The sequence below is a fragment of the Sceloporus undulatus genome, chromosome 3, assembly GCF_019175285.1.
Source record: "Sceloporus undulatus isolate JIND9_A2432 ecotype Alabama chromosome 3, SceUnd_v1.1, whole genome shotgun sequence".
NCBI lineage: Eukaryota > Metazoa > Chordata > Lepidosauria > Squamata > Phrynosomatidae > Sceloporus > Sceloporus undulatus.
This window is the reverse complement of record NC_056524.1, coordinates 146,019,761-146,033,762: the sequence shown is the minus strand read 5'-3', so window position 1 is coordinate 146,033,762 and position 14,002 is coordinate 146,019,761. Positions and strand designations below refer to the sequence as shown.

At 42.0% G+C, this 14,002-nt stretch overlaps 1 protein-coding gene across 4 annotated transcripts in view; it reads right to left on the bottom strand.

Moving 5' to 3' along the window:
• CHUK (component of inhibitor of nuclear factor kappa B kinase complex) overlaps positions 1 to 14,002 on the bottom strand; it is an 84,238-nt gene that overhangs the window by 38,913 nt on the left and 31,323 nt on the right. For all 4 annotated transcript variants that reach the window (XR_006102879.1, XR_006102880.1, XM_042457596.1 and 1 more), the window contains 5 exons: positions 9,922 to 10,011; positions 9,650 to 9,774; positions 4,945 to 5,052; positions 2,436 to 2,571; positions 1,694 to 1,888 (listed from right to left, as the gene is read on the bottom strand). Coding sequence is in view for 2 of the 4 variants with exons in the window: in XM_042457596.1 (XP_042313530.1) it covers positions 1,694 to 1,888; positions 2,436 to 2,571; positions 4,945 to 5,052; positions 9,650 to 9,774; positions 9,922 to 10,011 (654 nt within the window). In the remaining 2 variants the exon portion in view is untranslated. The remainder of the gene's footprint in view (positions 1 to 1,693; positions 1,889 to 2,435; positions 2,572 to 4,944; positions 5,053 to 9,649; positions 9,775 to 9,921; positions 10,012 to 14,002) is intronic.

Sequence of the window (14,002 nt, the reverse complement as noted above, 5' to 3'; positions counted from 1 at the left end):
TATTCTCTGATAGTAATATGATGTCATCTACATATCTTAAATTGTTAAATTTTCCAGCCTCCTTCCTCTGAGCCTAATCAAGCTTTACATATCATACATTCAGCGTACAAGTTGAATACATTCAGTGTACAAGTTGAGGGGAATAAAATGCAAACGTGCCTGAGTGTACTAGCTGAACATATAGGGCAATAAAATGCAGCCTTGCCTCACCACCATGTCAGTTTGAACCATTATGTTTCTCTATGTTCTTTTATCCAGAGTCTAGGTTTTGCACCAGGAAAATCAAATGTTGTAGCAAATACATTTCTTTAAGAGTCATCCTTAGTTTTTTATGATCTACACCAAACTGTGGTCCCCAAACTGTGCTCTTTAAGGAATTTTGGACTTCAGCTCCCAGAATTCGAGACTATTGGCCAACATGTCTGAGGCTTCTGGGATGTCCAAAATCTCTTAAAGAGGACAGCTGGGGGACCACTGATCTACACAATCAAAAGATTTGCTATCATCTATAAAGAACAGGCTGACTTTTTTTCCTGAAATTCTTTGGTCTGCTCCATTATTCAATGCATGTCTGCAATATGATCCTTAGTATCACTTAGTAAATTTCTGAATATCTGGCATTATTCAACTCTCTCTATAGTAAAAGCTATGTTATAAAGCTATGAGTATCACTTTACCTGCATGGGAGAGTAATGTAATGGTCTGGTGGTTAGTGTAATCCCTGGTATCCCCTTTCTAGGGGACTGGAATCTATATTGAGTATTTCCAAACTTTAGTCCATTGTTCTGTTTTTTTATATTGATTAGCTGATTTTAATTAGAATTTGTGTGGATTCTGTCTTGAAGTAGTTCTATTGGCATGCCATATGCGCCTGGTGATTCATTCCTCTCAAGTGCTTTTTTTGCAGCCTCCACTTCAATTTCTAAGCTTGTGGGTCCGTCTCAAAATGCTTTCTCCTTGAATTCATCTTTTCAACTCTTTATATAATTCTTTAGCATACTGTTTTCATTATCTTCCAACAAACTGCTGGCCTTACAAAATTCAATCAGCTGCACTGCTGCTACTTTTCTTGATTCTAGGCCAAATTCTCCAACAATATTTAGTTCTGCTCTGTTTCCTACTTTTTGTATTTCAATCACCTTGATTATCTTTGGAGTGTTACAGACCGCCGCTTTGCGGCGGTCTGCCGGCGCTGCTGTTTGCTCCGCGAGGGAGCCACAGCAGCCAAACCACGCAACTCCCTCGCGGAGCTTCTTCCTGCGGCGCACTCGCGACATCATAAGCGCTGCGCGACATATTATACATATTGACTACGTACTAGGGTTAGGGGGTTGCGGATGCACCGCCCCTTCCTAACTCTAATACATAGTCAATACGTATTTTATGGCAGTTTGCAACCCGCCTTTGTGTTCAATTTCCTCTCAGACTCTGGAACAGGATGTTTCAATTTCTTCCTCTTCTGTCTCTAGCTTGGGTCATAAACTTGGATTATGGTTATATTGATGGCTTTCCCCTAAAGTCTTATTGATATTATTCTGTCAGACTTTGCATTAGATCCCTTACTGCTTTTGCTACATCTCCCCTCATTATGAATGCCATCCAGGCAGATTAAGATTAGCTATTAAAATAAAAAGATCAGATTTGATTCCTAGGACAGATTCCCCACTTATCATAATTAAATAAGAAATCTTACTATGCCATCAATAACACATTGAGAAGCTGGCTTCCGAGGATCCAGACAAACTCCCATCTCAAGGAGAAGGTCTTGGTTGCCTGTGCTTATTCCGGTCTCAGTCTCAATACGGGACTGTAGCGAATGAAGACTTTCCTCAGGATGCAATGAAAAAGACAAAATCTTGGCAGAAGTCATATTTAAGACGTGAACTATCTGCAGCAAAACACACACAATGCCAAATCAACAATCATTTCATGAGACAGCAAATGTATCTTAAAGGCAAATCATATTTCTAAAACAATGTGTTGGAAGCTGACTCTATATATAGACATATACACATCTAAACTGATGGAATCAATGGAAGAAAACACACTGGTGTGTTGCTATCAGAAAGTGTCAAAGAGTTGATTTCTATCAACAATTTCTGACATCACCTGAGGCTTTAAGAAATTAAATAGGTTTTTTTAAAAAAAATCTAAGCAAAAAAAACTGTTTAGGGCTGAAGTTTATTTTCCGGTAATAATTCTTCTCTCCACCATATGAAACAGTTGGCTGTCTCACTATTATTGTGAAAAATGCATTCAGCAAGAAAATGGAATAAATTATCTTTCATTTTGACACAGGAGAATCCTTTGTCATGGCACTTTAAAGTGTAGACATTAGATTTCAGAGACATAAATCAATTTAGTTTACACCTTAATAAAAGAGTTGTGCTTTTCAACTACTCTTTTTAATCCAAGTATACCATATTATAATTTACCTTTAAGTTCAACAGATAATCCATCTGTTGGAAACACCTGAAGTTTCCAGTTTCTGGGTCTGTACCACCACCTCTCTGCTGTGGATCCCAATTTAGCATCAGTTGGAGCCAACTCTCCATTAGTTCTACAATCATGCTAGGAAAAACCAAACAAAAATAAGGGACTTTCACTTTTAAAAGCAGAATGGATAACAATAAAATTAAATGTAAGGTCAACTACCATTCTAACGTGCAATATATATTAATAAATGCACAACAGATTTCTTTGAACACGATCATACCAATGTTGACAAACAGTTCAAATAATTATTACATTTACATATAATGTCAATGGCAGGTTTTATTATAGTGATAGTTTGCTCATGTAGCCATTAATTATTTTGCAGATGACAAAAAAAGCCACAGCAACTTTCATCTACTTTTCATTTGTTTCCTAACAAATCTCCAGCCATGTTCCAGGTACCTCCCTGATATTTCCAACATTTTTGAGGTACTGTAGCACTAGTGGCTCACTATGTGGCGTCACTATGTCTCCAGTCGGAGCGTGGCTTTGGTGCGACTTCTGGACTCTTAGGATGCATGCATCATTGAAACACCATACCTCCACTGTGACTCGAAGCAGCTTTATTTTGGCTGTCTGTAACAGGCCTATGTGCCAATTATACCATTGCCATACAGGAATTAAGTCCTAGGGATTTCATCCTTGTTAATGGCAGTACTTCAAAGCCTCCAAAAATCCAAAACAACACAGAAGATATTTTATCCAATTATTACCCATACAGTGCTCAAAGTTCAAACCAATATATTATAAATAAAGTGTTTTATGAGTACCTTACTCTTCACCAGTAGCTCCTAGTCAGAGACAAAGGAAACCTATGAATCCTCCTGCATTTCTCTGTGTTCAGCACAGATGTTTTGCTATGCAAACACCCCTTGAGCCATTCTATATTAACTTTACCCTAGTACATGAAACCAATCATAAAAAAAAAATCTTTGTGCTCACACAAATGGGTTATCCTGCACCTGCACAAAGCACTGTTTGGAACTTTCTAGAAACTAATAGAAGCTTCCTTCAACAACCCTATATAAGGGGCATCTTGCTGAAACCACCAGTTCCTTGGACACCAATGCCATCCATAGGGACCAGCAGATAATGTAAGGAAGACATGCAGGGTTGTGTAAGTTCAGATGGCCACTCAAAGAACAACAGTTACATGTATGCAACCTGTCCTTTGTGGTCTCTGTGCTTCACACAAATGGGAAACTAGCAAGCTACACAAAAGTAGACCAATTTGTGGTCTACCAGAGTGATGCTGATATCTCAGAAGACACTCTGCTCTGCATATCTTTTATGCTCGCTGTGGGTAGTGGCACTGCTTTGAGTATGTTTGGAGGTGAGGGTGTTCGCAGTCAGTAATCCTTACTTCCACAACAAGAACTGATTCAAATCTTCTGTGTTTAGGCATGAAACACTTACTGTCACCAATTAATGTCTTTTCTTTTAAAATCTAATGTCTGGGGTGTGGACTGATTAGCTATAGGTCAGTAGAGAGAAGATGCTAATTTGGCCCCACCCACTTTTGGCTCTGCCCTATCCTTAGCTGACATGTGGCCCCTTAGCAGTATTCCCCTGACGTGGATAATTGTGACCATCCAGATGCCAATTCTCTTGAAGTTCCATAATCTGTCACCAGTGGCTAAGGCCTATGGACAATGGCATCTCACCTGTAGTACATGAACATCTATAGGAACATAGCTGCCCGCTCCTACCATAAGGAGAAAGCAGTTCTTGAAAAAATGTTATTTGTGCCCACATGTGGGTATTGGATTTGAAGGCCCATGAAGCCACTTCCAAGTCTATGATTCCACGATTTTATAAATCTATGCCAATAACAGCAGCAAAAAATCCTCTTGTAGGGAGGTGAGAAAGGAAAAAAAGCTAAGATATATTTGGGTCTTTGGAACTACCTTAATAATCTATTACACCCTAACACAGAGGTAAATTACTTCAACAGGTCTGGAGATCAATTTGCCACCTCAATCCTGGAACCTACCACAGACTGCAAACTGCTATGCTGCTGAAATTCAGTGGCAAACCAGAAATACTCTATTAATACAAGCAGGTAAGGGCTGTTCGACAGTGAAACACACTCCCTCAGAGTGTGGTGGAGTCTCCCTCCTTGGAGGTCTTTAAGCAGAGGCTGGATGGCCATCTGTCAGGGATGCTTTGATTTAGATTTCCTGCATGGCAGCGTGCTGGACTGGATGGTCCTTGTGGTCTCTTCCAACTCTATGATTCTAAAGGGCTATCGATATTTCCCTACCAAAATTCATGACACTGATTTAGGGAGTATGGAATCCACATGGAACATGTGTATTACCCACCTCTGCCTTGGGACCTCAGTGTGGCATACTACTGATAAAGAAGAGCTATTGAAGAAATACCCCAGTACACAGATTTGCTCTACACATTTCTAGCAAATTAGTGAAAGAAGAGATAGAATGTTACCTGCATAGGCTGTTGGGATTTGGCAAATGAGCACTAAATCTAATTTCCCCAGTCATTTCTTCCCATGCAAAGATGAATTTTGGATCTTTCTTCTTGATTTTGTCATGCCTATAAGAAAAGATTTTTTTTAAAAAAAATTGATAATCTAAATCCCACTAAGCCACTGTAGAAAATGGCATTCCATATCTAAGAGAATATACTGTAAATACTCAACTATAAGTCGAGAAATTTATGCCCCCAAATGGACTCCAAAATCATGGGTTGACTTATATATGGGGCAATAAGTTAATACTGCTTATAAAGTTCTTAAAGAAGTGCCCACCCTTCCTTCATAGCCAGGGATTTTTAAACAGCCCCCGTTTGAGTCCCCATGTGCGCTCTCTCTCTCTCTCTCTCTGTGTGTGTGTGTGTCTTATCCCTCAGCCTTCTCTCACAGCCAGAGCTAACAAACAGCTGGTGAGATGGGGGGGGGAGATTTTGCCTCCCTGTTTGAATCTACATGTGCTCTCCTCTGTGTGTGTGTTATCCCATAGCCTTCCTTCATAGCCAGAGTTAACAAACAGCTGCTGAGACAAGGGAGAGAGGGAGAGTTTGCCTCCCTGTTTGAGTCTCCGCACACTCTGCTGTCTCTCTCTCTATGCCTTATTCCTCAGCCTTCCTTTGTAGCCAGAGCTAACGAACAGCTGGTGAGGCAAGGGGGAGAGAGAGAGAGAATGCCAAGGCTTGTACCCTGTTTCACAAGCCATGAGCCCTGGAAATCCTGGGGGTGAAGAGAAGAGAGGGTTGTACCCCGTTTTGCAAGCCATGAGCCTTTGAAATCCTGGGGGTGAAGGGAGGGGGAGTGTGTGCGTGCCAAAGTTTGTTTCTCCATTTTCCATGCCAAGACAGTGACCCTTGGAAGAGGTCCAGAGAGGGAAGTGGTGCTTTGTTTTACCCTTTAGATCTTTTGTAACATGCCCCAGTGTTTGACCCTAAACTCACCCACAGGTCATATCAAAACCTATGATTTCGGCCCCCAAAACTGCCCTTGACTTATACATGAGGTCAGCTTATACATAAGTATATACGGTATGCTGTTTCTTTGTCAAGTTTCCTCACTGAAACTATCTAAAGAGAGGCTATTACATTATCTTCCTAGGCTGATTCTTTCACTGGAGAACTGCCCCTGCAGCTAGAATATGCATGCTACCATCTAACTTAAATCCAAATTCCTCTCCATAGTCAAACCATGCCAAGTCTTCAGTCAAACAGCAAACTGTTTCTCTCAGCCTGGGATTCTTTTTAATAATAGTTTCTTTATGTATAGCCAACTCCTTCAGACAATTGCCTTCTGATTACAATCAACCCTCCACATTTGCAGATTTCAGATTCACGGTTTTGACTATCTGCGATTTTGTAACTGATGCTTAGCAAGGTCAACGTCTTCACACACACACACCACTCTTCCTTCCAGCAATGAAAAACAAAGCTGTAAATTTCTCGGCTTTGCCAGCTTTGCATCCTTCACATTTCCAAAGTCCTTCCCTTTGAATCCCGTCATTTAGAGCCAGCCCCAATGAGGAGCCAAGTACTGTACTCTCCACTCCTCCGCCTCTCTCCTGGCCAGACAAAAGCAACAGCATGCCTTCTCTTTGTGGTGATGGCTGCAAATATCGTATTCAAAGTGGACTTTGGAAACGAGGAGAATGCAAAGTTTGTAAAAGTAGAGAGGATAAGGTGTTGCTTTTGTCAGGCCGGGAAGGAGGGGGAGGAGAGAAGGTGAATTCTCTGCAGCAGTGGCTGCCAACATCAGATTGAAAATGGAAGCACTTTGGAAATATGGAGGAAGCTATGTGGTGCAAAGTTGCAAAGAGAGTTACAGGTGATGCTCTTGGAGAAAGAGGGCTGTTTATCATTTATGTTGGGGGAGGGCTAACATATTCATGGTTTTTCCACTTTCATAGTGATCCTTGGTCCCTAAGTCCCACAGATATGGAGGAGTAATTGTATACAACTCTCATCATTGATTTGGTTTGGCTTGCCTTCATAGTTTTCCAACTGCAGCCCTATAAATAGATACATTAGTCTTGAAAACACCCAGAAAATATTGTTCCAGCTTGTCTGCCTAACACATATCTAGGTGTAAAGAAATGGGAAAGGGATTTTCTGGTTGCCTGAAGGTGATTTTCAAACTATACAGTGACCATCAGGGAAATGGCTATTTTTAAACTTGGACTATCATATTCTAAGTGAGATTAAACAGGAAACTACAAATAAGAAACTATGAACCAACTTCATATTGATAACATAAAGATCTTTCAGATGACAGAAATGGGTGGAAATTAATTTGTAGTGCAATGCTACTGGTTATACTCATCCCAATATAATGTGAGACCTATGTTATATGTACATATGTAACCTTGTATCAGGATGGCTATCCTTCCTGTCACATTTCCACTGAGCCCTGGTGGCGCAGTGGTTAAATGCCTGTACTGCAGCCATTCACTCGAAACCACAAGGTTGCGAGTTCAAGACCAGCAAAAGGGCCCAAGCTCGACTCAGGCTTGCATCCTTCCGAGGTCGCTAAAATGAGTACCCAGACTGTTGGGGGCTAATTAGCTTACTTGCTAATTAGCTTACTTGCTGTTCACCGCTATGATCCTTGGAATAGCGGTATATAAATAAAACAAATTATTATTATTATTAATTATTTCATCTGGGGGGAAAGTGCTTCTATAATCATAGAATTGCAGAGTTGGATAAAGGAATAGTTCAGGAAAAAACAAAGCAGTTTGTTGTACCTTATGTCATCTTTTGAGTGGTGGAATGTGAGCATTCACAAGAGTCAATTTACTCCTTCTCACTGGACAGGAGAAGCAAGGTCAGGATTATTAATCAAGAAAAAGGTGAAGATGAAAGTGTCTTTTTTGGGTAGATTTCTTCTTGTATTCAAGTTCATCACAATCTCCCCCAGCCTGGCATCATCCTGTATGGACAATGTAGGCCAACAATGCAGGCCGGGGTCAGGCAGACCCGATGCTTAAATGGCTCTTTAGTACATTCTTTTTTAACTGGCTGTTTGCTGGCAGACTGCAAAGCTGTGTGCCCCTTACCTGCCACTGCTTCCGCATTCCCTCTGAAGGTGACTGGCCATGTGGTTGGAGCCAGCCAAACCATTTCTGCCCTTATAGGCCATGGCAGGGGCTTTCAGTGGGAACGCAGCAGTGGTGGCAGGTATGGGGTTGCACAGAGACAGCAGCAGGAAGGAAAGTGAATATTCATGCCATTGCCATGCTGGCCCAGGGGCAGGAATAGGCCATAACCACAGGCAGGATTCCATGGGGTTGCCCTGTAGAATCCTGCCCATGCCTATGGGTACTAAGAGAAAATAAGAGTAAACTAGAGATACAAGAGATGTTTGAGCAGCATATAGGAGTGTTTTAAAAAAGAGTAAGAGGTTGTAGGAAAAGTGTTATCTCCTCAATGGGGTAAGGACTGGTGTAGAACTAGGGGACAACTCCTTGTCTTATTAATCATAAGACCATGCCATTCTTCAGCTGTAAGAAATGGGACATCCCACTCTTCCCGATGTCTCCTGAACACCAACAAGAAAATAAAGCAAAATGATAACATATACTTGAAAACTCATTAATTGGCTGGATACTGCTGGTAACAGGGATCTGGTAGCATAGCTGAGGTTCAGGATTTCTCTTGTTTTTTTAAGGACTCTATGTAAGGCATGGATCAGAACAAAGAAAGAAATGATAACTTTTGAAAGCAGGAAAGGGGAAGCTATCATCCCTCCACAGGCTGTTCAAATACAATATCCATCATGACGGATCACTGGTCATGTTTCCCAGAGCTGAGGATACATGGAATCCAGGAACATCTGGAGTGGGTATGGGTTCCTTGCTCTTGCTAAAAGGAGTTCAAATTCATACACCCATGTGCATTTATGTGCCTTCATGTTGTCTGTACAGGGCCCAAAACTGTAGTTAAGAATGTTTCCTAAGACTGACTCAGCACATTCCATTTTCCAAGCAACAATATTTTATCCTCTGACTGCTTAAGAAACATCATGCTGTAGTGATGCACAAGGTGGACCACACACATCTGGATACTGCTAACTGTGTATTTGTAATGTGTTAAAATCACAGGTAAGGTCCATTACTTTGTGGATACAGTGGTACCCCGGGTTACGAATTTAATTCGTTCCGCCGCCGCGTTCGTAACCCGAAATCCTTCGTAAGCCGAAAAAGCCATAGGCGCTAATAGCGAAAGCCGCGATTTCGTGCGAAAAAGCGCCGAAAAGCACCAAAATTTTTCGTAAACCCGAAATAACCTTCGTAACCCGGAACAGTTTTTTTCTATGGATTCTTTTCGTAACCCGGAAATTTCGTAAGGCGGCGCATTCGTATCCCGGGGAACCACTGTACTTTATGCCCAAATGAAAAACATCTGTGGAAGAAAAAAATTAAAAGGAAAAGTCTATTTTCCTTTCCTTCTCAATTTTACTACCCTGCTGTTTTAATATGTATCAACAGAACCATAATCTTAAGAAATGTTGGCTGCTGGTTTGTGCCAAGAAGAGAGTGACTTCCTGAGCTTTAGATAATACTTTCAATGCAACAGTTTAGTAACTCTGAGTATGTATTTTTTTTTAAAAAAAATAAAGGTTTGGACATGTATAATAGGTCTAATTCAGTTTCAGAAATAAATCTCTTACCAGGTAAAAGGCTGCTGGTTATGTAAAAATGGTCTAAATCCTGTAATGCACTCGAAGACCACAGTGCCAAAGCTCCAGAAGTCTACAGAAGCTGTATAGGTTTTATTATCAAAGAGTTCTGGTGCCTTAAACAAAACAGTAATAAAAGCAGTAAGAACCATGAAGCAATGGAGAAGACCACAGGTTTTCCTTTACAAATGTGGACACAACAAGTAAGAGCTTGGGGACTTTCTGCCACAATACACTGTAACTCGTATCTTTAAAAATCTTACCAAATACTGTAAGGTTCCAACAAAAGATGTACATAAACTTCCTTGATCCAGGTCCTTGGCATATCCCAGGTCTATTATTTTGTGAACTATCTGGAAATAAAATCAAGAGTATTGTTTGTTTATGCTACTTGTCACTTCTACTGCTTTCAGTACTAGTCAGTGTTCAATGTTTAAGAAGCTGATATTTTTGCTCATTTAAAATTTACTTTACTTAACAAAATTTCTATGCCACTTTTCAGTTTCTGCAGTACTTTTCAAGCTATGTGAAGCCCTCCAATTTTCTCCCAATGTGACAGGAACCATTAACCATTATTTGTGCCCATTGGCACAATTTGTGACCATAGTTCTTCTTCTTCTTTTCTTTCTTTCAATCTTTCCTGGAAACTCACTGGACAGCACCAACTGATGCTTGTGCCATTGTTATACAGAGTTTTTTCCCCACTCTGCCTATAAATGTTCTTTAACAGGAATATTTGCCTCTGCCTACAATTATCCCTAGTCAAATCCTCCTCTCTTTCATTACCTCTCTGTCTTGGACTTCTCTTCCTCTTTCCCTGCTTTGATGAACTAGTAGGCCAAATCTTACTCTTCCTCTTACTTCCAATTTTGCCAGGTGCCTTTTGGCAGCTAAGCATCATCTGAAGCTCTATGTTGAAATTACAACTCCCACTCATCCCCCGTTCCACTGTATCAGTTACTCCTTTAGCATGGTGTATAAAGTTCATTCTTACTTCCATTAGCTTCTCATTATTAAAAATTATAACTTATTACTGTACATTTATTCTTTCTTACCTGCCCATAGCAGAGAAAACCTTGATATCTGCATTTTAAATGGTTCTCAATGAAATAACCACTTACCTTACTTTGACTGTTGTAATCTTTTCACCACATTCCCCCATCTCAAATTCCAAGGTCTAACAGAATCTCACATCTCATTACAGTGCGACCACGCCATGCGTGGACGTATTTTACGCAGCTTCCAGCGTACATGGAAGCTGCTTGAGGAGCTCCCCCACATGCACGCACCCCATTATTTCCTATGGGGCTCGAGCATAGGCGAATTTTCCCTTATCATAGAATCATAGAGTTGGAAGAGACCACTAGGGCCATCCAGTCCAACCCCCTGCCATGCAGGAAATTCATCAAAGCATCCCTGACAGATGGCCATCTAGCCTCCGTTTAAAGGCCTCCAAGGAAGGAGACTCTATCACCCTCCGAGGGAGTGCATTCCACTGTCGAACAGCCCTTACTGTCAGGAAGTTCCTCCTAATGTTCAGGTGGAATCTCTTTTCCTGTAGCTTGCATCCATTGTTCCGGGTCCTGTTCTCTGGAGCAGTAGAAAACAAGCTTGCTCCCTCTTCAATATGACACCCTTTCAAATATTTAAACAGGGCTATCATATCACCTCTTAACCTTCTTTTCTCCAGGCTAAACATCCCCAGCTCCCTAAGTCGTTCCTCATAGGGCATGGTTTCCAGACCCTTCACCATTTTTGTCGCCCTCCCTTGGACACGCTCCAGTTTCTCAATGTACTTTCTGAATTGTGGTGCCCAGAACTGGACACAATATTCTAGGTGGGGCCTGACCAGAGCAGAATACAGTGGCACTATTACTTCTCTTGATCTAGACACTATACTTCTATTGATGCAGCCTAAAATAGCATTGGCCTTTTTAGCTGCCGCATCACACTGTTGACTCATATTCAACTTGTGGTCTACTTGGACTCCTAGATCCCTTTCACACGTAGTTTCATTCAGCCAGGTGTCACCCATCCTATATCTGTGCATTTTATTTTTCCGCCCTAAGTGCAATACCTTACATTTCTCTGTGTTGAATTTCACTTTGTTAGCTTTGGCCCAGCTTTCTAGTCTATTCAGGTCATTTTGAATCTTGATCCTGTCCTCTGGGATATTAGCTATTCCCCCTAATTTGGTGTCATCTGCAAATTTGATAAGTATGCTCCCAATTCTGTCATCTAGGTCATTGATAAAGATGTTGAACAGCACTGGGCCCAGGACAGAGCCCTGTGGGACCCCACTGGTCACTTCTCTCCAGGATGAAAAGGAGCCATTGTTGAGCACCCTTTGGGTTCGGCCGGTCAACCAGTTACAGATCCATTTAACAGTTTCTTTGTCTAGCCCACATTTTACAAGCTTGTTTGCAAGAATGTCATGGGAAACCTTGTCAAAGGCCTTACTGAAATCAAGATATACTATATCCACAGCATTCCCTTCATCTACCAAGCTGGTAATTTTATCAAAGAAAGAGATTAGGTTTGTCTGACATGACTTGTTTCTCTGAAACCCATGTTGACTTTTTGTGATTATGGCATTGCCTTCTAGATGTTCACAGACTCTCTGTTTAATGATCTGCTCCAGAATCTTTCCTGCTATTGATGTCAGACTAACTGGACGATAATTGTTGGGATCCTCTTTTTTCCCCTTTTTGAAGATGGGGACAACATTTGCCCTCCTCCAGTTGTAGGGAACTGAGGACTGAGGAAGGAGGAGTTGGAGAGGGAGGGAGCGATCAGGTGGAAGGAAGCCAGGAAGGGACGACTCGAGAGGAGGGAAGGAAAGAGGCGGAGCCAGGGGGAGAGATAAAAGGAGAGGGGCAGCTGTGCGCGGGAGGAAGAAGACGCGGAAGAGGGGGACGCGGTGAGGCGGTCGGACGAGGGAAAGATAGCGTGGTCCATAGTCCCCGGAGAGTGGGAAGACCGGTGTCCCTACAGAACCGGTATAACCCCAGACCTCTTGGGCCCCATGAGGCGGTCCAACTGCAGGACCCCAGAGAGGAAGGTGAATTCCCTTTCCAGGAGGAAGAAGGGTGGGAGCAAGTTACCTCTCAGGGCCTGGTAAATGAGTGGTGGGACAGCAAAGGGGAGTGTTGGGAACACGGCCCTGAACCGGGAACCTGGGAAAAGGCCGACCGGGAACCGTTGGAGAAGCATTCCGGCGGGAGGCCCCAAAGCTCATAGGCTCCGTTGCCTCACTAAGACTGAACCTTCGGAAGCCAGCTGGCTGAGACTGTGTAAATAGTTGGAGAAAAAGACTGTGTACGGTTGATTCAATAACTTTGTTACTCACTTGTTGGAATTAAAGAGCACATTGTTTGCAGCAACTTCAGTCTCCAGTAAGTGTGTTACTCTTCTAAGAAGACTAGCCCCAGGTACTACAAGTCCCAACATGCAACCCGCGGCACCGGCCCCGCCCACACCAGTCGGCTGGGATCTCTCCTGTTCTCCAGGAGTTTTCAAAGATTATTGCCAATGGCTCCGATATTACATTTGCCAGTTCTTTTAATACCCTTGGATGGAGTTCATCTGGTCCCGGAGACTTAAACTCATTTAGATTAATAAGGTGTTCCTCTACTATCTCTTTACTTATTCTGTGCTGAAATTCCCCTATTCTGTCCTCTGCTCCATTATCCTCAGGTTGAGCACCCTTTGCCTTTTCTGAGAAGACTGAGGCAAAGAAGGTGTTGAGTAATTCTGCCTTTTCTCTGTCTTCTGTTAGCATTTTGCCATCTTCTCCACGCAGTGACCCTACCATTTCCTTCTTATTCCTTTTGCTGCGGACATATCCAAAAAAGCCCTTTTTATTGTTCTTAACCTCTCTAGCAAGTCTGAGTTCATTCTGTGCTTTAGCTTTTCTGACTTTACCCCTACACATGCCTGCTATTTCTTTGAATTCCTTTTTTGTGATTTCCCCCTTTTTCCATTTCTTATACATGTTCTGTTTCAAACTTAGCTCGGTTGAAAGTTCCTTAGTCATCCATCCTGGTTTCTTGAGACACCTCCCGTTTTTCTTTCTCACTGGAACTGTTTGAAATTGTGCCTTCAGTATCTCTCTTTTGAGAAACTCCCATCCGTCCTGAACTCCTTTATCTTTTAGTATTTCTGACCATGGAATCGCCCTCAATACTTCTCTAAGTTTACTGAAATTCGCTCTCCTAAAGTCTAGGATGCGTGTCTGACTATGCCTGGCTTCTCCTTTCCATTGTATTACAAACTCCAGGAGAACATGGTCACTTCCACCTAATGATCCCACCACTTGCACCCCATTAACCAAGTCATCCTTGT